The 26,801-nt window shown below is 42.0% G+C and overlaps 1 protein-coding gene across 1 annotated transcript in view; it reads right to left on the bottom strand.

Moving 5' to 3' along the window:
* Positions 1-26,801, bottom strand: part of LOC126184238 (lipoamide acyltransferase component of branched-chain alpha-keto acid dehydrogenase complex, mitochondrial) — a 95,536-nt gene that overhangs the window by 13,443 nt on the left and 55,292 nt on the right. The window contains exons 4-7 of the mRNA XM_049926607.1: positions 23,476-23,636; positions 23,219-23,401; positions 22,741-23,127; positions 10,200-10,271 (exon numbers count right to left, since the gene is read on the bottom strand). Of these exons, the coding sequence (XP_049782564.1) occupies positions 10,200-10,271; positions 22,741-23,127; positions 23,219-23,401; positions 23,476-23,636 (803 nt within the window). The remainder of the gene's footprint in view (positions 1-10,199; positions 10,272-22,740; positions 23,128-23,218; positions 23,402-23,475; positions 23,637-26,801) is intronic.

Raw genomic sequence — 26,801 nt, 5'->3', positions numbered from 1 at the left:
GAAAAGCGGTTGAGACAGCATTTTCATGCATTTGGATTGACTGACGTTACCTTAAGCCATGCTTTCTTTTTGTCCCAGGTATCGTCTCGCATGTATCAATGCCTTTGCCAACTGCCACCCCACTACCCCTTGCAGGATCCATCTCACCCTCTTTTGATAACATGTGTGACCTTCTGTCGAAATACTATAGTAAACGGACACACGTCGTTGCCACTTTAGTTGAGTTCTATCGGTATCACAAGAAACCAGAACATTCCTATAAGACCTGGGCAGCTGAGCTTCAGGTTTAAGCAGTTGTCATCATTTTGTCACCAATGTAAAGAAAGCAGTTGTACACTGGCCAAATGGTTCAAGATGCAATCATATGTTTGGCCCCTGATCATGAGGTTCATGAGCAGGCCCTTCAATGTGAACCTCTCTCTCTCTCTCTCTCTCTCTCTCTCTCTCTCTCTGACGTTCTGACTATTGCACTATTGTCTGAGCTTTTGGGGGCTGTGGATACTCAAATTCAATCATGATACGAGGTTGTAGAAGTTCAAACCACTTCCCCCTGCCATTTGTCAGATGATTCAAAGGGGGAGGATATGGTATCAGCAGTCCACACACGAGCAAAACATCACGGTGGCCAATGCAACTCACTGCAGCGGCCATGGCCACAGCAGCAGCACAAGCCCAGTAATGAACACCAACACAAGTGCTCCACATTTCCTTCTTGTCCATCGTGTTTTGTCACTCATGACATGCTGGATTGTCCCAAGTGGTGGGCCATTTGCTGCCAGGGCAAAACGGGCCACATTGTTCCTATTTGTAATTCAAAATTCCAACAGCCTATTGCAGATGCTGACATGGATGTCAATTGTGTATCAACAATCCCTATTGCACCCAATAAGCTTTTTAATGATGTCAAGTTTTATCAGGTTTTGCACATGCAAGTCGACACTGGTTCTGCTGTGTCATTACTCAACTTGCAAATGTACATGGACTTGGGTTCTCCCCCTTTAATGCCAGTATGACATACATTAGTCACCCACAATAAACAAAGCATTCCAATATTAGGTAGTTTCTCAGCCCCTGTCACATATAAATCTGTGGTTTGTCCACTGACTTTTCTGGTGGTGAACAATGCTTGCACCGAAAAGTTGTTTGTCTTGGACGCCTTTAACCTCTTTATGTTTGCTAATTCCAAGGAAGTTAACCTTGTCTCTGATCACGTGCCTTATACACAACTCGACTCTTTATGCTCTGCATTTCCTGCTGTGTTTTTTGCGGGTTTGGGTTTTGCCAATTATTTCAAAACTCATGTCACAATGAAACCTTCGGCCAAACCCCGTTTTTTTCGGGCTTGCCTGGTGCCGATGGCCCTTGGTGTCCAAGTCAAAACAGAACTCAACTGCCTCACGGTCTCTGGAATTGTCCAACCAATTGCATCCCACAAATGGGCTACCACCTTAGCCATTGACAAGAAGCCGACGGGACGGTTATGCCTTTGCGACAATTTCAAAGTTTCTGTCAATGCTCAGTGTATCATTCATACATATCGCTTGCCACGCCCTAACAAACTTTTTGCTAAGCTCACTGGTGATCAGCATTTTTACAAGGTTGACCTCTCCGATGCATATTTGCAGCTTCCCATTGACGCAGACTTTCAATGGCTCTTGGTCGTTAACGCATCTTCTGGCTTGTATCGATACTTGTGGTTACCATTTGGCAGTTTGTCAATGGTTCCTTGAGAAACTCACAAGATGTGTGCCAACTATCTTGATGATATTGTGGTCTCCGGCTCCTCCACCACCGAACATTTCAACAACTTATGTACGCTCTTTTTGGTGTTACAGGCCACTGGGTTAAAATGCAATTTGGAAGAGCACCGTCCCCCCCCCCAAGCCTTCTATTGTTGATCTTGGGTTCGAGGTCGAGGTCTCTAGTTCTGGTATCAAACCTATTTTTCAGAATGCCCCCCCCCCCCCCCCCCAAGCCTTCTATTGTTGATTTTGGGTTCGAGGTCGAGGTCTCTAGTTCTGGTATCAAACCTATTTTTCAGAATGTCACTGCCATTGTGGCTCCTCCGTGTCCTATTTTGGTCAAGGAACTCCAGATTTTCTTTTAGATAAGATTGCTTATTATCATCAGTTTTTGCAAGGGGTGGCGTCAGTTGCACAACAGTTACCTGCCTTACTGCATAAGGGGGCATCTTTCCAGTGGTCGCAGGCATGTGACACTGTGTTTTCCAAACTTAAGTCTATTTTACAATCTGCACCTTGCCTCATAACCTAGTAACTGAGTCAACATTTAGTGTTAGCAACAGATGCATCCCAGCATGGGCTGGGGGCGGTGTTGGCTGATAAATTTTCTGATGGCTCCGAGTGGCTTATTACATATGCGTCAAAGACTAGACTTGATATTCATAAATACAGAAAGAAGCCCTCATCATTGTTTATGCTTGAAAGAAGTTTCATGTTTTCATGTATGGTATAAAATTTCATCTCATCACAGATCACAAGTCGTTAGTTTTGCTGTTTTACCCCCCCCCCCCCCCCCCTTCCTCCCAGTGTCATTGGCAGACAAAGAAATGCATCACCTTCAATGTTGAACGCTATTCCTCTCCTCTTGGTAGAACAAGATGATTCACTTCGGCCCCACAGCTAAACACGCAAATGCTGACGCACTCTCCTGTCTTCCGGCTGGTCCAGGCCCAGTTTCTGATTGGGAGGAGTTACCCCGATCTTCCATGTTGATGAATGCATTCAACAAACTGTCGATGGTCTTCCAATCACTAGCGCTTGGGTCGCACAGGCTAGTGCTACCAATCTTATTTTAAGGCAAACAATACATTGCATACAACATAGCTAGCCTGAAGTGCCTCCACTGCGGGTGTCTGACCACCTTAATAACTACTATGTGTTTCAGCATCATTTCTCTGTCGATACGGACTATTCAGCTCTTCATGTAGTGATTCCCTTGGATCTCTTTTTGGAGATTCTGTAATTGCTGCACTCTGATCACTGGGGTGGAATGGGAAAGGGGCGGGGGGAGGGGGGTTCACGCACCAAGGCATTGGCCTGCCATCATGCTTTTTGGTCTGGTTTGGATAGCGATATCACTGGTTTGGTAATGACATGTTCTTAATGCACATCACAGCAATCTGCCCCAGTGGCAATGTTGTCTGCGTGGCCACAACCTTCGCACGCTTGAGACTGTCTCCACATCAATTTTACCGGCCCTTCTCTTAATGCATGCTTGCACTGATGCATTCTCTCGGTTCCCATGTGATGTTCGTTACCCATCAACTTCAGCCTCTACCACCGTGGCAGCCCTGTAGAAAACTTTTTCCAGCAAAGGACTTCTGGCAACGTTGGTCTCTGATATCGGCCCTCAGTTTGTGACACGGAAGTTTGCCTCCTCCTACAACAACTGCAGGATTTGCCACATTTTTGCCCCGCCCTTCCACCCACAGTCCAACGGTGGGGCCGAAAGGTTAGTTAGAACATTCAGAATGCAAATGAAGAAGTACATATCTTGGTCCCTGTTCAATGTTGCTTTGGATCAATTTCTGTCTTTCTAACGGTTCACACTGTTCAGCAACAACAGCCCAGCCGAACTGCTGGCTCGGGGTGGCTCTCTGGGCATGCAGGTTTGGTCATCACCCAAAATGGCTTCCCAACATCATTTCCTGATGCCGCAGCTGTCGTCACTGCGATGTCCGCATGGAGGAGGGCCTCTGTGTACGTCATTATGACTAGTTGCGCTTGCATGTGGCTGGGTCCCTGCCATGACATATGAGGGGTCCTCCATCACTGATGGATGAACCAATACCATTACCAATAGCAATTCAGCTGCCGTCCACAATGGAGCCATCTCCTCTGCCTCAGCTGCCAACTGCGGGGGACCACCAGACCCTGGACCTGATGTGGACATTGAGCTCATGCCAGCATCACCCACCCAACTGTGTGGGTTGACACGAGAAGGCAGAGGGCAATGCTGAGTGCGCCCCAAGTACTTCTAACCATACGCCCCAGTATCAGCATGTCGTCTCATTCAGAGCCTTGCAGAGGAAGACACCATGGACATCTCGTGAATCCGAGCTGTTCCCCAAGGCAAGAGAAATGAAGTAATGCACACCCACTTGAAAGCTATGTGCTTTATCAGTGTGTTGTCATCAGCGAGAGTGGGCCATGAAAGGGCAATACTGTGAACTTCCGATTGACCGTGATACGGGCGAGTGCCTATTTAAACCCTGCTGTACTATGCTCTCACTCAGTTATCATGTTGTTGCTGCTTGCATACATCTGCCTTATCTTATTCTGTTCAGCGTATGTTATGGGGATTAGCGTACATGCCACAGTCTACAAGTAATAAAGTTGTACTAACATTCTTGGTTGTGTTGTGTGTACACATTACAACAACATCTTCAATGGTTTCTGCTGTTTTGCAACATTAGTAACTTTTTCTGACACTCATGTTCAGTATGGTTTGTTATTGTCTTCTAGTAGTCACATTTATGAGATGGTTCAAAAATTACAACTACTTGTAGAACCTACCAACTATCCATTTTGATATCTTTCATAGTTTGTTGTCTTTATTTTGAGATGCAAGTGCATGTAATGGATAATAGACCAAGTTTCAAGCAGACAGAAAAAAAGTCAGTCAGGCGTATAAATTTGAACCTGGTTGACCTACCTGGTCTTAACCAACAATGAAATTTTCTGCACTCACAGTATAACATACTTCACACCAACTCCTTAATTCTGGATTGACGTTGGCTTATGCATGACAAAAGCGCGTCATAGGCAATGTCATTTCTGAAAGTCAACTGTTAATAGGACATCATTATCCACAGGCGCAGTGGCACAATCACACAAGTGAGTAAATATGCCTATTAGGAATGTAGTTAAAAATTTCTCATCAATGGACATGTCATTCAAAAATGTGACATTATATAGATACAAATTCTAGAAGTAGTGGTGTGACTTATCCCAACACTAGTTTACACAGTGTAATGAAAACAAGGAATGTCTGCGCTGTAAAAAGTATACAAAATCTATCACTGTTTGGTCGCATTTAAATGAGGCAGGCGTTTAGTCCTGGTAACAGATTCTTCACAATTTGGAACTGGCAGCATGCTGTGACATAATTTTCCAAACAGCATGGAAGAACCAATTGCATACATGCCTAACTTTTTTATATCTATGAAGATAAATCAAGCTAAAATCTCTAACAACTGAATTAGTGTGTTAAAATCGAATAATATGAACAACCTACAATACCCGTATTACCTGCTGTGCAGCGGCTGTTTTTGTAACATGCCGCATTGGAACAGTATCAATCAGCTTTACCAGAATATCAAATTGTGTGCAGTGCCAGTTTTTATACTGTTTTCTTTCTTGCATGCTGTAGTTAACAATGTCTAGGTTAATAATGCAATCTAAATGGCACGAGTTCCAAGTCAAAATGTCGTGTGGTTCACTGATGAGAGAAAATGTACAATGAAGTAGATTATGTAGCAATGTTGTAGAATGGGGAAGTATTTGCAACTAAGATGGATTCTATTGGAAAACGAAGTAATACAGTAAATATTTCAAACTTCAAATTGAGATACTCATATTTAACCTTAACAATGCTTTTGAATCTGATCATAATTAATGTGTTGCCATGTTTTAATGCATATTAACATGGAAGTCTGTGTCATAGGAACAGTATTTTGTTTTACAGGTAATTATATGAAACACAAGACATTCCATAGCTGTATTGCATTGCATTTGTGTGGTTACAGTTTCTGCACAGCAAGCAGCATGAGGGGAAAAATCTGAGCAACAGTTCCAGCTATGTTCCACTCTAATATCTGTCATTTGACACCTACCACATAAACTATCTGATCAAAAGTATGCCACGAAGCCACTCCGTCTGGGCTGCACCCTTCTATCAGAGTGGCTCTGTAAGTTACCAGAAAACTATGGAGGGCATTAGGTGCAGTGTTGGACATCATTTTCTTATGGAGCTGAGTCTCGATAGTGCAGATAACACACTCTGCGTAGCTTTTGGAGGCCAGGTGAAAGGACACGGTACAATGATTTTGAATCCTGTTAATGACACAAAACCATCCAAAGTCATCAAAGGTGTATGTTATCCTGTTATCGGGAACTACGGTACATTATATGATCAAAAATAGCCAGGCACCCTATGAAACACAGAAATGACAACTAGATGTCACAAGAGGTGGACTCACAAGTATAAAAGTAAGCCAGGAGCGTTTTATTACCATTAGAGAAGCAGAATGGATTAACCAGGCGAGCTTAGTGACCTCAAATGTGAACCAGAGAGTCAACTGACTAACAAATCCATCATGTCCACATGTCAATCCGTCTAAAGCTACTCAAGTTGACTGTTAGTGATGTGACTGTGAAGTGGAAATTGGAAGGAAGAACTGCACCTAAACTGACATTAGACAGATCTCATGTATGATGGACAGAGATCACAAGCATTGTGGAGAGCATTTACAAAAAAAATTACGTGATATCAGAGAAGGAGTAACTTATGAGTTTGAAAATGCTACCTGGAGTCTAGCTAGCATAATGATTGTGTGTACGGAGTTAAAAAGAATGGGATGTTCAATAGTCCAGAAGCTTCTCATAAGCCACACATTTCTGTAGTCAATGCACAGCAACACTTGAGGTAGTGTAAAGAGGGATGCCACTGGACACTGGATGACAGGAAATGAGTGATCTGGAATGATTAATCACCTGTTCTATGGCAATCCGATTTAAGGGTCTGGGTTTGGAGAAATTCTGGAGAATATATCTGCCATCATGTGCAACATCAACAGTGAAGTGCATAAGAGGTGTTACAGTATGGGGATGTATTTTGTGGTTACAATGTGATACCCTTATCACACTTAAGAAAACACTGAATGTGGAAGGACATAATCACATTTTACAGCATTGTGTACTGTGTACAGTAGTGGAACAGTTTGGAGATGATAACTGAGTCTATCAGCAGCATGACATTACACCTCGCTGTAAAGCAGCATGACATTACACCTTGCCATAAAGCAGCACGACTGAGCAAGGTATGCTCACATTTGGGAGGATGATGGTTCAAACTCGCATCCAGCCATACTAATTTAGGTTTTCTGTGATTTCCCTAAAATGCTTCACGCTAATGCTGGGATGGTTCCTTTGAAAGGGCTCAGCTGGCTTCCTTACCCATCCTTCCTAAAACAATGGGACCGATGACCTCGCTGTTTGGTCCCCTCCCCCAAAAACAAATAGCCAACCGACCAAAACAGCATCTGCGAGCCAGTGGTTTGTGGACAATAACATTCCTGAAATGGATTGGCCTGTCCAGAATCCCAACCTGAACATAATGCAACACCTTTGGGTTGAGTTAGAATGTCAGCTTCACTCCAGACCCCAGTGTCTTACATCACTACCTTGGTTGCAGCTCTTGAGGAAGAATGGGCAGCCATTTGTCCACAGACATTTAAACACCTAACTGAAAGTGTTCCTACCTTTGGGATGAGTTAGAATGTCAACTTCATTCCAGATCCCAGCGTCTTACATCACTACTTTGGTTTCGGCCCTTGAGGAAGAATGGGCAGCCATTCGTCCACAGACATTCAGACGCCTCATTGAAAGTGTCCCCAGCAGAATTCAAGCCATCATAAAGGCAAAGGGTGGAAACACCTCATATTAATGTCCATTAATAAGTGTCCACATACTTTTGAAAATGGAAGGAAGATTAGAGTTTCACATCAAATCAACAGTGCAGTCATCAGAAATGCAGCACAAGTTTGGATTATGAGAGGATGATGAAGGGAATTGGCTGTGCTCTTTTCAAAGGATCCATCCAGCATTTACATGGAGCAATTCAGGGAAATCTGATAATGGTCACAGTAGTCATTACACGAATCCACAGGGCTGCAAATAAACATCTAGTTGTGCTTTACCTCAGGTGCTTTATAACCTGTTAATTACTTCATGTCATCCCATGAATGTGAAGCATGACTTCAGTGAGTCCATAGAAGAGTACATGATCATTTAGGAATATTACAGTATCATAAATGCTGTGTCACTATTCTGTGCACAAAATTTCCTATATTGACTAGATAAACAGCTCTGTGAAACTGGCCAGATGGTTCCTGGTGGATATATAAAAGCAGAATGTGTTTGAAGTACATGATCTGTGTCCAACAGGTACTCATGCCCATACATAAACGTCCTGGTTCATCAGTGCAGCAAATAACATGCTATTTTGGTATCTCATATGCAATTCTAAATTTGGTCTTTCCAGGCTGAAAGGCATTAGCTGTTGATATACTTTCTGGGATGTGAGGTCGTGGTCCAAGAACTTTTCTGCTCCTTACGTTTTGTCCAGGACTGCGCTGGACTTCCTCAGAGGCGCTGCTCTGCTGAGTCTTGCCGACTGACTGGTCGGGTGTCTGAGAGCGACTTATATATTGTGAGAAAGGGGGGCGTGGTTCAGGTGACACGTGATGAGCAGTGATAATCCATAGCAAAGATAAGGTTGACTATCGATTACCACCTTGTCAAAGATAAAAATTGTTAGCAGTTTTGTAGAGCCACTGTCCATATATTGCTAAGTTTCATACCCTCCTCTTTCCTATTAAAATTATCGTTATGTTTATAAATTTCGATAGCTTCTCTATAAAGCCATGGGTAGTAATTTAACGTTGTAGATAAAACTTCGGTATCCGAAAACTTCACTTGGTGCTTGCCTGGTTGAAGAGCATGTTCCGCTACAGCTGACTTTTCTATTTTTCCAAGTCGACAAAGACTTTTATGCTCTTTCAGTCGCGTGTTTATGCTTCTTTTGGTAGTACCAATGTAAACTTTACCACAAGTACATGGAATTTTATTAACCTTATCACAATACTAGGAGGCAAAGTTTACACTCCTAAGATCAACATAACAGATTGGAATTTTATGACTAGCTACTACAACAGTGCAACAAACAGTGAAATTTCCTAATGTTCGTTCTCTTGACTGATGAAGTTACATTTACCAGGTAAGGTATTGTGAACACGCACAATGTATATCAGTAAGCACACAGAAGCCACGATCAGTATATGAATTGAGATTTCAAATCACATGGTCAATGTTTGGGCTGGAATTTTGCATCTCAGGACACTGAACTCCTTGTTTCTTTTGTAGGTGTCATTTTTGTCCTGTTAGAAAATACCCCTTTGCAAGCACATCAATGAATGAGAGCCAGACACATGGAAGGTTGTTGCACTGTGGATCTAATGTGTGATGCTACTAAAATGATAAATTCATGACAGAATAGTAACAACGTTATGAAAAGGATAGATTGCTACTCACCATATAGTGGACAGGTTCAGTTGCACATAGGCACAATAACTATTAAACACAAAAGCTTTTATCCAGAAGGCCTTCTTCTGAAATAGACAAAAGAAAAAAAAACACACACACACACACACACACACACACACACACACACACGCGCGCGACCACGTTTCTGGCTGCCGGGGTTAGTCTGTCCCCTGTAGCCAGACAGTGAGCTGAGTTTCGTGAATGTGTGGGTGAATGTTGTCTATTTCAGAAGAGGCCTTCTGGCCAAAAGCTTGTGTGTTTATTAGTCTTTAGTCTTTAGTCTTTTTGTTGGGCCTACCTGCGACTCAACATGTTCGCTAAATGGTGAGTAGCTATCTATCCTTTTCATAACATTATCATTACTTAAATGAGATGTGACAAGATGGGCTGATTGGGAGTGTTAGCTCATTTGGTAGCGAACAAGGTCTATTCTCTGTCTATGAGAATATTAGAAGTTGTCAGTGTATGAAACTGTGTTTCAGTTATGAGCACTCCTCTACACAGTCATGAGTAACATTTGTACTGACACATAGCAGAATGTTCATATACATATTATTCAGTTCTCTAAGCATTATTTGCACAAAACATGGATTACTTTGAATACATCAATTCATTTGTAGTAATAAATAAAATTACAATGGAAAACAGCAAAAACATGTACCTACTGGCAGAGCTAGTATTGAATGAAAAGCTTCTAAAATTTAGTTGTTATGTATGCAGAGAGTTTCAACATATAAAAGAAAATAATGGCATATTTTCCTCCACATATATGTAAATTAGGAACTGCAAATCGTACTATGAAATTATGAGTACTGAATTAATAAATGAAAGTGAAGTGCACTAAAATTTTACCTGTATCTTTCCAATTGCTACAATTGCAACCTCAGGAGGGAGAATAACTGGAGTTGCAAACATACCACCAATCTGGAAAAAAAACCACAAATAAAATATTGTAAAAATGTATACTAGATACTCAAAATACATTGATAGCATATATTTACTTCATTAGAATCCCCTGTCTATTATCCTCAATGCTCGAAGCCTCACAGGATTCCTGCAAGGGTTCAAACAAAGAGTGCATCCACTCTGAAGGTACCATAATTTGTCATTGAGGCACATATTATTATGTGTGTACACATATAAAACAAAAAGCAACACTGTTAATGAGTAACTGAAAAAAAGGATAATTACTTCTACTTTTTCCACATCATCGAGGACCACATGACTTAGGACGTGTGGAAGGCATATTAGTTATTTTGTAAATATATTATGTATTTATGTTTTTCTGACATGTTTCAAGTCCACAAGGATCTCTTCACTATAGGTCTATGAAATGTATCTAATTTAATCCGAGTTGAATCTCTTCATATTTGTTGTACTTATCGAAAACAGCTCTGGGACCCCAGTTTACTAAAGAAAAACAGATTGCTACTTTTATTGCACCTCTGTATATGACAGATTTACGGGCAGGTTAAAACTGTGTGCCAGACCAGGGATCGAACTAGAAACCTTGCCTATTGCAAGCAATGGAATAGAGGATGTTTATTTCAATTTATGCAAGTAGATTACTGTTTAGAACAAACACTTAATCTAAAATTCCTGTAGCTCGTCCTACAATTGCTGAAGACAAACAGCAGCTTGTAATGGTTCATAGTATTTGTTTCTAAATTCCTGTGGGCCAATTGACAATTGCTTCCAAATCAAAAGTGATGGTTCTTGAGCTCTACAGCAGTTGATAGTTTTAGAGCTTGTTCCACATATGCACATTGCTATTGCAACACCAATATTTTGCACCATTTATATGTTCATTAGGTTGTGGAGCCTGGCTGGTCTACTAACCAAAGAGCCACAGTTCAAGGCAGGATCAGAGAAAGGTGCTACAAAAATGTAACCAACAGGACCACAGAGACTTCTGATCAGACATACAAATGTATTTAGTGCCATCAAAGCTAACACACATTTTTTCTGAGAAGAAATTAAATGTTATTCATATGCTCAATATTGTTGGTCAAGTAGATAGAGGCAAAGAAAAAGAGTTATCTGCATGCAGAAGCTATTGCAAGCCTGTGTATTTATGCCAAGCATGTTTAATCACTTGTTAGGTTTCTTAATAACTGCAGCACAGGAGATGGCAAGCACAGAAGGCTGCACTATCTTGAAAACACTTTCAGCCTAAGCACGTGGAAATTATCTCAGCACCTTCAGCTTTTGAACTTTTCTCTCCTCAACACAATGTTTAGTAGTTCCACCCAACTTTACTATGTAAATCACATAGCTGGCACAAAATTACTGTAAACTATGTTGGCACCACTACCTAAATGGTGTTTGTCATCAGGAGTGCCCTCTGATGAGATCATGCCACGATCCTGCATATAAGCCAGCCCAGGGTCAATCTGAGGCAGTTGTAATTTGATCAGTGAAGTGTGTGTTGATTGGTCTATTAGTTTGGTTTACGGTGTTTACATTTCTGGCTGTTTGTTGCTGACAGAACTCTGATACTGTGAGTACTGGGCAGCGATTCGAACGCTTAGTTAACATGTCTCACATTACTCAGGAGTTGTTTTATAACAGATCTCAAAGTGTCAAATAAATCAGGACAAGTTTTCTGTTCTGTGTTTAACTCACCTTTATAAAAGCAGCGATGACACTGGAACTGTGACATGTAGAAATCACACTCTGAACATTTTAGTGATTTGGAGAGTTGCATTTTCAACCATGAGGAAGTATAACAACTATTAATGCTAACCATGTGGGGTTATCAAGAGGTAATGGCAACATCGTTATAGGCAGTGACAACATTGCCAAATGTAGCAGGAGACTCTTCCCTAATGCCTATGTTTACAGCTTTTCCACAATTTAATGACTGAAGTGAGAGTGGGACACATACTGCTGACAACTGCAGTTGCATTTGATGGCTTGTAAAATTTCTGACATGTAAAGATGGTTTTGTTGGTTGATTGGGGGTAAGGGAGTAAGAGAACGTAATCAGTCCCTCAGTCAAGGGTTCAGTCATCTGAAGATATTGACATCCACCAGGAATGTGCTTCAACGAGAAAAAGATGTAGGATTGACAAACATGGGCATTGAAGGCAATACTGATGCTAGAACTGAAAAAGAAATCTATGGAAAAGTAGAAGTACGAGGGGGTACCCGAAAGAAACCACTTTTTTTTAACTTATTTATTCACATTTTAAGCACAAACCTTAAATCCTGTTCAAACCAGTAGCCACTTGCACTAATACACTTGTCTAATCTTTTATTCCATATTTCAAAACATTGTTTAAATTCATCTTCTGTGATGCTTGACAGTCCCTCCATCTTTTTTCTTCACCTGAGCAACATCAGCAAAACACTTTCCTTTTGTGTCTCTTTTCATTCTAGGAAAAAAAAACCACTGGGCAATGTCGGGTGACTATGTGGAATGGAGGGGTGTGTGAAGAACTGGGGTCATACCATTTTTGGTCAAGAACTGTAATACAGACGAGACTTTGTGAGCAGGGGCATTGTCATGATGGAAAAACCAATCACAAAACCAATCACCCGACTGCCACAAATCAGGATGCTTCTACCACACACTGTTGCACCATCTTTTCAAAATTTAAAGCCCGGTTAACTATGTGACACTGTAGAACAAACTCTGAATAGACAACTTTTCTCTCATTGTAAAAACAACTCAGCATTGTCTTAATGTTTGATTGTACCCGACGAGCTTTCTTGGGGCAAGGCAAACTTGAAGTCTTCCACTGGTGTGATTGTTGCTCTGATTCAGGATATTAAGGATAGCACTAAGTTTCATCACCTGTGAGAATTTTTGAAAAGAAGTTTGGATCATTCTCGGACTCTTCTTTCAAAGCACAGCATGCTTCCATGTGGCCTTGTTTTTGTTCAGCATTTAGCAGCCACCTTTTTCATTGCCAAATCTTCTGTCACAATCCACTACACTGAACTCCAAGTCACTTCTGACAGTTCCACAATTTTTTCAATGGTCTGCTGTCGATCTTCATTGATGACTGCACGAATGTTTTCACTTTTTTCATGTGTTCAGCGCATGGAAGGACAACCAGAATGAGGTTCGTCATTAATTGACATTTCAACATTTTTGAAACGGGAAAAAATCAAACATATGAGTTTTCCCACAGCATCGTCCTTGTATGCCTTTTTAACATTTCAAGAATTTCTGTTCCACTTTTTCCAAGCAAAAAGCACAATTTCACTGCCACACGCTCTTCACAAAAATCAGCCTCTGCAAAAATGACAATCACACAAAACAGTTGTCACTGTAAACTCTCCTGAAACTAGTCCTGACCTCCTCCTGTAATGGCACTCGAATAACTGACTTTGGAATGTTTGCTCTACGCATTCCTATCAGCAAACCACAGTACAATAAAAGCTCAAATGTGTACGATTTCTTTTGGGTACCTCCTCACATATAGATTGGATTGGATTGATCATAGGATAGAGCAGACAAGTGGTCTTTCAGGGCTCACCCAAGGCGAGAGAAACTCCACCCATATCTGACCCCTGCCAACCTGATTAAGGGCGAAGACAGCTACAGAGTAAAGAATGCCCTCTAGTCAGGAGATCCAGAAAAGTAAAAGGGGAAAGGCTAAAAATATAATGGACATTGGTCGGACCATTAATAATAAAACGAGATGAAAGAAATTGTTAAGGCCTCACATGGGCATGCCCTGGGGCTCTGCATGCGAAGGTGGCAGGCTCTCCCACAACTGTCCCACCCCCAATCCATCATAGACAAAGCGTTAAAAAGGAGGACAGCACCCACTAATCAGCAGAGTGCTAGTCCTAAAATGGAAAACAGGGTGTGGTGGAAAAAGAGGCAAACTGCCTAAAAGCAATTACAACAGATGAAAGTAGGGATGACAGAAGCAGCAGGGAAATTAGGCAGCATCGAAGGTCTCCCTAACACAACATTGGCAAGGGATTCTCCCAACCCCAACTACCCTGTCTCCACCTCAAAGGTTGTTTAAAACATAATATCTGACAATAAAAACCACTGTCACAGAGAAAATGGAGTACAAGTTGAATTGTCTGAGAGTCATCTGCCAACAAGAGGGGCAAAGAATTTGGAAGACAAGCATGAGGGGCATTTCACCATGATATGAGCAACTGTAAGTAAGGCTCCGTAAGCACGATGTGGGGGGTAATGGAGGGGGGTGGCTTGTTTTGTAAAATAGTAAGTCACTCTGGTATGACCAATCTGGAAGTGACATTCAACAGTGGATTCCTTAAAGGAGGAATGGAAGGAAGAGTGCCATGCAGCAATAGCCTCCTTGATTACGCAGAGTTTATTAAAGGGGGCATTAGTGCAAGTGAGTAGAGGCTTCAGTTGCACATGCAAATCCATACATGGGAATGTCAGTGGGGGTGAGGAATTGTTTCTTCATTCCCTGTGATACCCATGAGACTAGGGCACCAGAGAAAGACAAAACCACGCAGATAGTATGATTAAGTTCAGAGGGAAGGTCATGAATAGTAGATATCACAGGGTGACAAAAGTAACATCAGTGAATGACCTGGTGACCACTCACTGAGCCATTACATATTAAAACATTGTTAAGGGAGTCATGTCCACGCACCGTGTATGCAAATAGAGTTATGGGTCAGGATGGACTTTGGTACAACAACCAATATACACGACTTCAATTTTTGCAGAATAAAACTGGAAAGCATGGGAAAAGCTCCAATCAATGGTGAATTAAGGCTGGCCTTCAGTCAAGACCACACAGTGAAAGCTGTATACAGTGTGGGGCCAACCAGTGGCCTGACAAGAGGTCACCTGCATGGTGATGGCAATGAGCAAGTGTGTGACACTCCGTATCGAGCCCCGCGGAATACCATTCTCTTAGACCTGTTGGGAGCTGAGTGAAGTATCAACTCTAACCTGAACATCTGTTGGAATAAAAACTGATGAATACAAATGGTAGGGAGCCACCAACGCTCCAGTCATGGTGGATAAGTAAAATGTGATGGTGTCATGCGGTGTCGTATGCCTTATATGGGTCAGAAAAGACTGCCATGAGGTGTGGGCATTTAGAAAAGGCCTGTCAGACTGCTATTTCCAACCTAATCAGACGGTCAGTTGTGGTTTGTCCCTCCGGAAAATCACACCAATAGAGTGACAAAGGATCCCGAGAATCAAGAACACAGCACAATCAATGGGCTACCATGCTTTCACGTAGTTTGCAGAGCATGTTTGTCAGGCTAATCAGCTGGTAACTGTTGATGGATGTTGGGTTGTTGCCCAGCTTAAGCATTAGAACAATAATACTATCTCACCACTGCAAAGGGAAGACACAGTCGAGCCAAATACAACTGAGCACCCAGAGTGAAGCACTTCCCACTCAGTAAATAGTTCATTATATAATTCTGCACATCGAGGGTTGAATGTCTTCAATTTTTCATTTATGGAAGACACCCACACAAGAAGATGGCACCATTGCAAAGTGGGTTGCCTACACATCAGTACAGAGACTGTTGTCAAGGAAGACATGTGGTACAATTGTGGACCTTCAGCATCCAGGAAGACTATGGTGTTTGATCCACAACTAGGATGAAGAGGCATATGTTTCCGCAGAGGAGACGTAGCACTCCCAGTATTCCTTCTTAATGTGTCTACAATTAGATGACGAGCCTAAGGATGAAGTACCTTCAAAGTGATAAAATTGGTCCGTGGTGGAAGTCATTTGAAATGTGGGCTCTTTGGCAATCGTGAACGGCTACTGCATCTCTGGTCCACCATGGCACAGGCCGACAATGGAGGGGGGCTATAGAAAAGGGAATAGCAGTTCCAGTGGCACAGGTGATCGCATCAGACATGCCTTGCAGAACCTCGTCAGTAAAATCTGACAGAGAGGCAGCAAGGTAACAGTAGAGGCATACACCTGTCAGCTGGCTTTTCAAAGCATGGAATGTGGCACTTGTTCTATCTGGTGATGGCAAGGAAGTGTGAGGATCACTGGAAGGTGGTCATTGTCACAAAGATTTTCAAGTAGTGACCAATGCAGTGAAGCCATGAGGCTTGGGAAAGACATTGTTAGATAGATAGCTGAAAAGGTACCATGGGCAGCACTTGAGTGGTAGGAGTACCATCACAGAGCAGAGACAGATCAAGGTCTGTAAGATACTGATCAAACAGAAGACCCCTACCAGATGAAGTGGTGCTCCTCCACAGGGGCATGATGCACACTGAAATCTTAAAGTAGGAGAAAAGGGGTGGAAAGTTGTTGGATTAAGGTGGTCAACTCAAGGTAAGTAAGCAGCCTGCCTAAAGGTCCATAAACATTGCAGATGGTGATCGCTGAGGTCGTTGCACTCTCTCTGCTATTCCTTCCAACCTAATACAAAGGCTAACCCAGTCACTGACCACACTTGTGCAAACCAGTGTAAAATCCTCTCCAGATGCCCTCTCAGGGCAAAGAATGCATGATAACCACAGAGAAGGCATTGTGGCATGGTCATCAGAGAAGTGATTCCCTGTACTGCAATGCAAATTGCTGAAAAGGTGGAAATGAGGCATTGTAGTTACAGAGGTGATGATACTATTCATTACAGTTCCACTGAGTGTCCAGGTTAAATGGCAAGGGGCCAAGGGGACTGGTCATACCTCAGCATCATTGCTTGTCACCAATGGCACTGGAACCACGTCAATGAGCAATGGTTCAGAATCTGATGGTGAGAGGAATCTGCCACTTCCAGGGCCATCAGAATAACATTGTCCATATTATTCTTTTTCTCTTCCTCCTCCTCCTCTGCAGCCCTAAGTGGCTGGGATTCTGGCAAGGGCCTATCTGTGACGAGTGTGAGGACAAATGAAGAGCAGGCAGTCCTGGGATCCACAGGTCATGCACAGTTCCTTTAGCCATCAGGTAGCATTGGATCATTGGTCTGTGGGTTTCCCGGGAGATGGGTCTCGAGAGGGTCTTTCACATAATTGGATGTCACATCAACAGGATGTAGGCATTCACATTTTTACATGCCTCAGAGATGTGGTCAAAAGATTTATATTCCTCTATTTTCTTTTCTTTCTTGAAGACGGAAAACCGGTGATTGTGGAGGATGGTGTTCCTTGCAACTGACACACAAAGTTGGTTGTTCACAATGACTACCTTCGTGGAGTGGTCATCTACAGTTACCACATTTAGGTTCTGCCACGAAGCGAGATGACATATGATCAAAGAGTAAGCATTGAAAGCACCTCATGGGTGGTGCAATGTATGCTTTCATGTCACACTTGTACACTATGACTAACTTTTTTTCCAAGAGAACATTCCCTTCAAAGACAAAGGTGCTTGTACCTCTTTGATTATCCAAGGGGCCTTTTTGGATATGTTGGATAAAACGAACATCTCGCTGATCGAGGTTAGCCTGTATCTCCTTTTCTTTTTAATGCATACAGTCTCTCTGTGGCAGATGATTCCTTGGAGCATATTCAAAATTTTGTATGAGGCAATGGTGACTGGTACATTACCTTCGTGATCACATGCTTGAGGAACTGCAGATTGTGCCGCAGAGGAAGCTTTAATCAATAACAATCCATTGCACATTTCCCCCAAAGACTCAACTTCTCTGAATTTATCTTCTTTTGTTCCACAAAAAATAACTGCTTTGTCATAGTAAAAGTATCCCCATAAATTCAAGTACTGTCCCTTTTCCTAGGGGCTAGTCGTGGCAGGGAGAGCAGTAGGGTTATAAGTGTTCGCACTGAAATGTCTAGAGTTATTTGATGAGATGGCCTGATCAGAATGGCCATTGTATTAGTGTAATCTGATATGTTTCATGTGCGAAATGTCTGTCCTCCAATCAAGGGCTCTCCCCGTGGGCACCCCCAGCTGCAGAAAACACCATCTGGCACATCCACTGTTGGGAGTTCTTAAGCCCCATAAAATAGGCATCTACACATTGGCATGAGTTGGGAGTCAGCAGCTAAGGCAACTACAGTGTTGTCAGGGGGCTCAATTGAAGGGGTATATAACAACCCCACCACTTCAGATTGGCTACTGCATTGGCTCTGAAGTGCATATAAAAGTGTATATAGTGAGTGAGTAGTCACATTGACATCAAAGGCTGCCATCTTGAAAAAGATAGTAAGAGAAAAAAGAGCAGTCAGTGATGAGGAATTGCAGCACAGGACAGAAAGCACGTGCTGCAATAGCTTGTGGACCGATGCTCGGCACGCACATAATCACGAAAGTCATGAGCCCCCTGATGGGGACACAGAAAGACGAAAGGCTACTTTCTTCTCAGGAAATCCCAAACTGTACCATCTAGTATGGAAATGAGAATCATAAACCCAGCAAACATGAGATGCCTGGAATATCTGGTTTATTAAAAGAATATTTTTAGGTGAAAACACATGTTACTGCAGCCAAGTTATAATTCTGGCAGTGAAAAAAGTGTTCCAATCAAACATGCAGACTGGGCCTGTCAACCTATAGGGATTAAACAGGAATTATAATTTTGAACGTTGTGTTGGCAGGACTACACTGATTCTCTAACGAGGGACATCATGGTGCACCTCACCTACAACATGGAAGTGAGGAACCATGTATTTAGGAAGTCAGATCCTCCTCTGACACAAGTAATACAAATAGCTCAAGCCGATAAAACTGCCGATGCAGCACACAGTTAGTTTACAATAACAATTGCCTCTCTGGCACCAGTCAAACGGGATGTAGGGTTCTCATCTACTCTGAGCCTGGACAACCCTGTAAACAACCTCACCAGCAGTGATGGGCCACATTAGTGGCAGTGTCATTGCCTGGCTGCAAAGATTGGTTCCTTCATCATGCAAAGAGTGCATGCCCCCATCAGTGTGTAACATGACACAAGTGTGGCAAAATGGGACACTTGCAAGAAATAGGCTTTAGAAATTCCACAAAACACACACCTCAATCTGTTGAAGTGAGTTAAGTGCAGGATAAATCTTAAGAAGCGCAAACTTCTCAAACACAGACCAGAAAATCTACTTAGATACACCCATAAATGAACACACTGTGAGTTTGCTCCCATACACTAGTATTTTCGCATCCTTACTAGACCAACCCACTTTCTTACGTTTAGGGTTACCATCTTTGCAGGCAACTGAGGCACAAACCTTTGGGCCTATGGGCATTATCATATGTCCTTGCAATGAAGGTTTCAGATTTACTCACACACAGCCAAGTCATTCATCTAGTAAATTTTTTTGTGGTATCTGACCCCAATGTGGACAATGTTTTTGTAGTAGATGCTTTCCATCTTTTTGGATTTACAGTCCATGAAACAGAACACACTATGCAATCTGAAAGGCTTTGCACCATCCTAAAAGAGACTATGTGATAGATATGCTCAAATCTTCTCACCTGGAATAGGGAGGGCCTGGAACAGGGAGGGCAACTGATTTTGAACCTCACATCACACTTAAGGCGGAAGCTGCACTGCACTTCTAGGAAGCATGTCTGAAGCCTTTGGCCCTAAAGTGCAACCTCAATATAGAAGTGGACAGACGCACTGTGAAGATGTGTTAATGCCTATTGCCCCCACCTCACTCAGTTTATGTAACACGGGTTGCCAGATACCTCTCGGGTCTGATTTTTGCCCTACTAGCACGGTGAAATCAATGGCACGTAAACCAAGGGGTTCTGTTGTGGCTATTTGACAAGGTCCACTGCCGAATCCTAATTTTCCCTCTCTTTGAACACAAGTGCTGCACTTCTTGCAACTGTCCACTGTTGTGGCACATCCTAGATGAAAACTTTTGTGAGATAGAACATGTTCTGGGCCAATATTGATTATGACATTGTCCATTAATGTTCCACTTGTCAGGCCCATCAAGCTGCACATCGCTAGCATTTCCCTCCTTGGCCCGGCACTGTGAAGCCATGGGAGTATACCCACCTAGATTTTGCTGGCCCATTTTTGGGCTGTATCTGGCTGGTTGTGACTGACTCATTTTCTCACTTCCTTTCATGTCTGCATGTGCCATATCACTTCTGCCACTACTACTGTAGCCTTGGAAAATGATCTTCAGCCTTGAAGGCACTCCACGTACACTGTCTGATCAAAAGTACCTGGACACCTATTGGTGAGCATTAATATGGGGTGTGTCCATCTTTCTCCTTTATGGTGGTTTGAACTCTGCTGGGGAAACATTCAATGAGGTGTCTGAATGTCTGTGGACAAATGGCTGCTCATTTCTCAAGAGCCAAAACCAGAATAAGACAGTGATGTCAGACGTTGGGAACTAGAGCAAAGTCAAAGTTCTAACTCATTCAAAAGGTGTTGCATTGATTTCAGGTCAGGACTGTGGCGGGCCAGTCCATTTCAGGAACGTTATTGTCCACAAACAGTAACCTAACAGATGCTGGGGATGACAGGTTGCATTGTAATGCTAATAAAAAGCAATCATCTCCAAACTGCTCCTTGACCATCTGCATGACACAATGCTGTAAAATGTGTTCATATCCTTCTACATTTAGCACTTTCTTAAGCACAACATGGGCACCACATCCTAACCACGAAAAACACCTAGATCCCATAACTCCACCTTCTCCATACCCTCCTGCTGGCACTACACACAATGGCAGGTAACATTCTCCAGGTATTCACAAAATACAAACCCTTCCACTGGATTGCCATAAGGCATTGAATAATTCATCACTACAAACAGCTCATTTCATTATCCACCATCCAGTGGTCTCACTCTTTACACCACCTCAAGCAACACTTAGCATTAATTACAAATGTGTGTGGTTTATGAAAATCTGCTTGAGCAGTGTACCTCATTCTTTTTAACTCCTACACACAGTCATTTTGCTACCTAGAAATTCAGGTAGCACTTTAGCACTTTGGAACTCACGAGTAATTTCTTCCACTGAGTTCATTCATGTCCCCCCCCCCCCCCCCCCCCCCCTGGTGGTCCCAGTCCATCAGAGCATGACGTCTATGTGGTCTTGCCTTAGCTCTGGGTGTTCCTTCACTTTTTCACTTCACAGTCACATCACCAACAGACACCTTAGGGGTCTTTGGAAGGGTTGAAATGTCCCTGATGGATTTGTCACTTAGGTGACATCCAAAGATTCAAAGATTGGTCCGCATTTGAAGTCTTTCACCTTAACTGACTGATCCATTCTGTTACTGCTTCTCTACTGGTAACAAAATACTTCTCGCTTTTCTTCAAACTGGTGAGTCCTTCTCTCGTGCTGCCCGGATACTTCTGATCAGGTAGTGTACTTTTGTTTCTAATAACAGGACGGCGTTCAACTTCCATGACTTGCAGTTTTCAGGCAACTTATAAGAGCCACCCTGATTGAAGGATGCAGCCTGGTGTGGTGGTTTCATGGCTGCCCTCAACTACATCCTCTTTCACATGCTCCACCCACCACTGGAATGTCATCATTGAGGCCTCTTCCTTATGGATGGATGTCCCACTGTGAGTGAAAGAGTTCGGACGCCACCTAACCTGGATCTGTCATGGTCAGAAATCTGTGGCACAGTTTCTGACCACCACAGATCTATGATGCATACTGTGGCATCTGCTCATGGCTTTCTGTGGTGCCACTGAAATCAACTTCACCTCCACCATCCTGATCAGTGGCCACCTGCTTCTCTTCCTCAGACCCTTGGTGCTCCTGCAACTTTCATTGAGCTTCGTCCTGTCTCAGCTTTCTACAACCACCTCATGGATCTCAATCTGTCACCCTCCATGGTGGATGCACCATTGAACCACAAACCACCTACTCATTCTCCTGCAGGAGTCACTGTTGATGGACAGGGGGAAGGGTGGACATGTAATAGTGCCAGCCAAAATTACTATAGAAACCAAGCAGCTGGCGCAACGTTACTGTCGACTGCTGTGGCTCCAGTACTAAGATGAATTTCGTCGTCAGAAGTGTCCTCTGATGAGACTATGCCATAATCCTCCAAATAAGCCAACCCAAGGATGGTATGAGGCAGTTGTAATTAAATCAGTGAACTGCACACCAATCATTACATTGCTTTGGTTTACTGTGTGTATATTTCAGACTCTGTTATTGATGGAACTCTGATACTTTGCAAGCTGGACTTTGATTATAATGTTTATTCATCATACCTTGCACAGAACCAGAATTCCATCAATAAACTATCAGAGGTGGTAGTTTGGAGCAAAACATGAAAAACTGTCTATTAAACATAGTCTCTAAAATGCATCCCTATGAGCTATAAGCACTTGTTCATCTTCACACTTTTAGATGTGGTAGTATACACAAAAACATGAAAAAATGTCTGGCAAACACGGGCTCTAATGTGTGTAGCTTAAGAGCTTAACTAATTTTACCATAAGCATATTTAACCAATTCAAGAGATATAGAAATGACAAAGCTAACACATTTTTTTCTTTTATTTTGATACTTACTGAGCCAATATTAGAGATTGTAAATGTGCCTCCAGAAAGATCTTCCTGTCGTAAGCGTCCTTCCAGTCCCAATTTTTGAAGTCTATTTATATCATTTGCTATTTCCACAACATTCAGTTTTTCTACATTTTTTATATTGGGAACTTGAAGTCCTTGTGGACTGTCAACAGCAATTCCAATGTTGTGCTGAGATTTATAAACTATATGTTCCAAGTTTTCATCTAAGGATGAATTCAATATTTGGTATTCTGAAAGACACTTTGATATCGCTTTGACAAAGAATGGCAAATATGTTATTCTTATACCATTTATGCTTTTCATCTGTGAACGTAGTTCCACAAGTTTTGCAACAGATACTTCATCAGCGTAAGTAAAGTGAGGAATATTCTGAAAAAATATAAGGAAGTGTTCAGTTTGTCACACAAACTAAGTTTATTCTCAGAACATTTGAGAAAGTCATATTATAAACTGTACTAACATTTGCTTTTGTCATAGTCTTCAACATGGCCTTTTGAATACCAGTTATGCGAACTTGTTTATCACCAGAAATATCTTTGCTTTCTTCAGGTTGCTTTCGATGTAATTTTTCGTGATAAGCCAAGATGTCCTCTTTTAAGACTCTGCCATGTTTACCTGTACCAGAAACTAATTCTATTGGAACCTGTACAAATAAATTCACTTTTAGTACACGCACAAAAGGTCTACAAACATCACATCTCTGCATACTTGACCTACCTGGTATTCTCTTGCAAATCTACGAACTGCGGGGGTTGCTAGCACTTTATCTATTACTTTCTCTGTAACCTCATCAACTGAGTCAGTCTCTGCTTCAGGCTTTTTAGCACTTTGCAGTGGGATACTCTGTGTTGTCTCAGGACTAACTTCAGTTTCTTTCACTAGACAAAACAGTATTAATTTAGAAATGGAAAGAGTTTCAAAGGTTTTACATCCTGCAGCAACACAAAAATTACTAAAGATTATACTTTTAGGAAACATTTATGGCTCTTTTTCTGTGTATATCAGTTTTATCGTGATTTTGTGTTTTTTTAATTAAATTTAACTGCCAAAAATACCAGAATACTAATTTTGGAAGAGTGGAAGATTGGTAATGTCATATCAAATCCTGGATTGGCCTTGAGCCTCAGTCTAATAATGTTGCTGGTAGAGAACTACCTCCAAAATGTAGATATCTAAGTGTAAATCTTGGTTCCCTGCAGAGATTTTATACATCAACACATTTCATTGCACAAGTTGTATACAGAGCCAAGAAAGAATGAATAAAAGGAAACAACTAAAATGATTCAATAAACTTTTTTCCTTGTTCCTTTCAACAACCATCAGAGATTTAGCACTAGTATGACTGTCATACGGGGGAGGGAGATATAACTAGTATAGATATGTAGGAAGATCTATTCTAATATTCACATTTAGCAATACTGGGAAACCGCAGAAAACCACTGCACCTGGTTAAATAATTGATGGAGTAAACACAGCAGTGTCAATAATTATTAACACCAAAAGATTGTGAAGCATTACATTATGTGCAATAGTTTCAGTTTCTTGAGCCCATAATTCTTTTGGAGACATAATAACATGAACATAATTGGAAAGGGGTTAGGATAAAGGGTACGCAGAGAGAAAATGTTAAGAGTAGGGAAATGAAGTAGGTATGTCACACAGCTGGCTGCCTCACAGCTGAGCTGTCAGTGGGCCTGATGTGTTATGCAGAGGACTTAGTTTCAATTCTCAGTACTGTCAGGGACGTTTCCTTGGTGGGATCACTGAGACAGGATTGTACTCAACCTCATGATATCAGCTGAAGAGTTACTTGAAAGAGAAGTAGTGTCTCCATGGTTTGGAAAGCTGACAATGGCTAAGAGAGCAGTGTGTGACTCCATACCCATCCATACCGCATCCGAATGATTCTATTGGCAGAGGATGACATGATGGTCAGTTGCTATTACATGGTTCTCTGGACCAGAACCTGGTTTCAATATGTCACACATTTCAGGTCACGTGAAACCTATTCTTGAGAGAACAGAAGGGAACTGAATATAAGGCAAGTGTGGTAATCTGTTGTAAAGTTAAGAGGAATCTTCTTAACCATATCTGTCTCTCCCAAACATCACAATGTCCCAAAAATATTCCCTTCCTGGCCAAATGTACTTTTGACTATAGTATTTGAATTTCTTGCTTCCAAAAGTTAACCATATCCTAGAGTGAGTGTGTTACTTCCCCCAATTGATTGAACATCTACATTTATTGTCGACTTAATTTCTACAATATCCTGTTCAAATATTGAAAAAATCCAACAGCAGTTTCCTCTGTTTATAGTTTTTATGCATGTACCAGATGGTATTTCAAAAACTGTCCACATACTTGTCTATTACTTCTGATTCCAGCTCCATTACTATAAGGGCTTTTCCATTGTGAGATATCCCCCTGTCAGAGTCTGTATCTCTATCTGATTAGTATCAGTATACTAAGATCAAAGTAGTAGTGGTGGTGGTGGTGGTGGTGGTGACAGGGGTGGTACATAGCTGGAAAAGCAAAAGTAATTGTGTCATGGAAACGCTGTGCGAACTAAGTTCTGGCTGGAAAACACTGAAACATTTGTACTACATAGCACAGCAGTGCAAGACCATTTAACAGCCCTACAACAGTCTATGTGGGCACAGATCCAGAATATAGCAATGCTGACTCTGTGGTGTGCATTTGGAACACAGTACTCAAGGCACTAGGAAGTCGAATGAAACGTTAAAAATGTCTGAATTGCATTAAAAATGGAAAGACCTGTTGGAGATTAGAGACAAGCCTCAGTCAGTGAAAAAATGGCTGAGAGTCCAATGGGGTTTGTACAGATGGCACCCTTCAACAGTAAATGGAAATTTTCCACTGTACGTATTGATCTGGGTTTCACCTGGTGGATGGTAATGCAAGAGGAGACAGAACAGTCCTGGTGGAGACATATCTGCAGTAGGAGGACATAAGGATTCTAGCATGATCTGCTTGTTCTGCAGATTTAAATCCAAATGAACATGCATGGGATGCTCCAGGCCAAGGGACATAATCCCTGAGACTGCCACCACGACTACTGCAAACCTAAAGGAAGTGTTAGCTTAGAAATAAGAGACATTACTGCAAGCCATTCTGGACAGTGTGACACACAATAAGAGGAAAAGTTGCGCATACTGTATCACCATTCGAGGGTGTTACAACTTGTATTGACTTCTGTATGCCCCAGAGGAGAGACATCACACAGGATGCAGATACTTGCAGCCCATGGCTGGCTTTCTGGTACACTTCACACCCATATCACTGTGACACAATGCTGCCACTCACAGAATCTTCAACTTATGGATATGAGTGTAGTTCTTAATGATGGAATCTATATAACATCACATGTGGATTAAAGATTGGATGAATACAATTAATTATCTCAGAATGACACTTAAACATTATTTGTTCTTAACCATAACTTACTATGTTTCAGCAATACTTGAACAGTCTAAAATAAATCAAACTGAAGAGGAGATACTTAACAAGTATAAGTAATTTAAATGTTTTGTTAGTATTTGTGCTAAAACTTTTGGAGGTGGGAGGGTGGTAGTGAAGGGCATCAATTTACCTGGTTGGATGTGGCACACCACCATTTCCTCTCTTCATCTGAAAGTAGTACGTACACCAAACAACCTCAACTACTTGTTGAGATATATTCCACTCTCTCTCTTCCCTTACAATATTTGCCCTCTACAGCTCCCTGTGGAACTATCGGAGTTATACCCTAATGCAGGGCCAGCCAAACGCTGCACATTGTGCAGACGTGCGGAAGTGCTGCACATGTGCGACAGCAACATCTGTTATTAGACATGTGTCCTAAATGAATGGCAGGGGCTCCACTTGCCCGTTTACGTGGTACAAGCAAGAGTGCAACATACCCAGTCTCGTTTACCCCTGGTGACCGTAAGAGAAGTACTGAGAAATGGCAGGTACTGTGAAAAAGCACAGGATGGGAGATCTATGTTCTCAGTCGTTTAAAAATGACTGAGAACTGCAATTCT

The sequence above is a fragment of the Schistocerca cancellata genome, chromosome 4 (assembly GCF_023864275.1).
Source record: "Schistocerca cancellata isolate TAMUIC-IGC-003103 chromosome 4, iqSchCanc2.1, whole genome shotgun sequence".
Taxonomy (NCBI): domain Eukaryota; kingdom Metazoa; phylum Arthropoda; class Insecta; order Orthoptera; family Acrididae; genus Schistocerca; species Schistocerca cancellata.
This window is presented reverse-complemented; position numbering and strand designations above follow the sequence as displayed.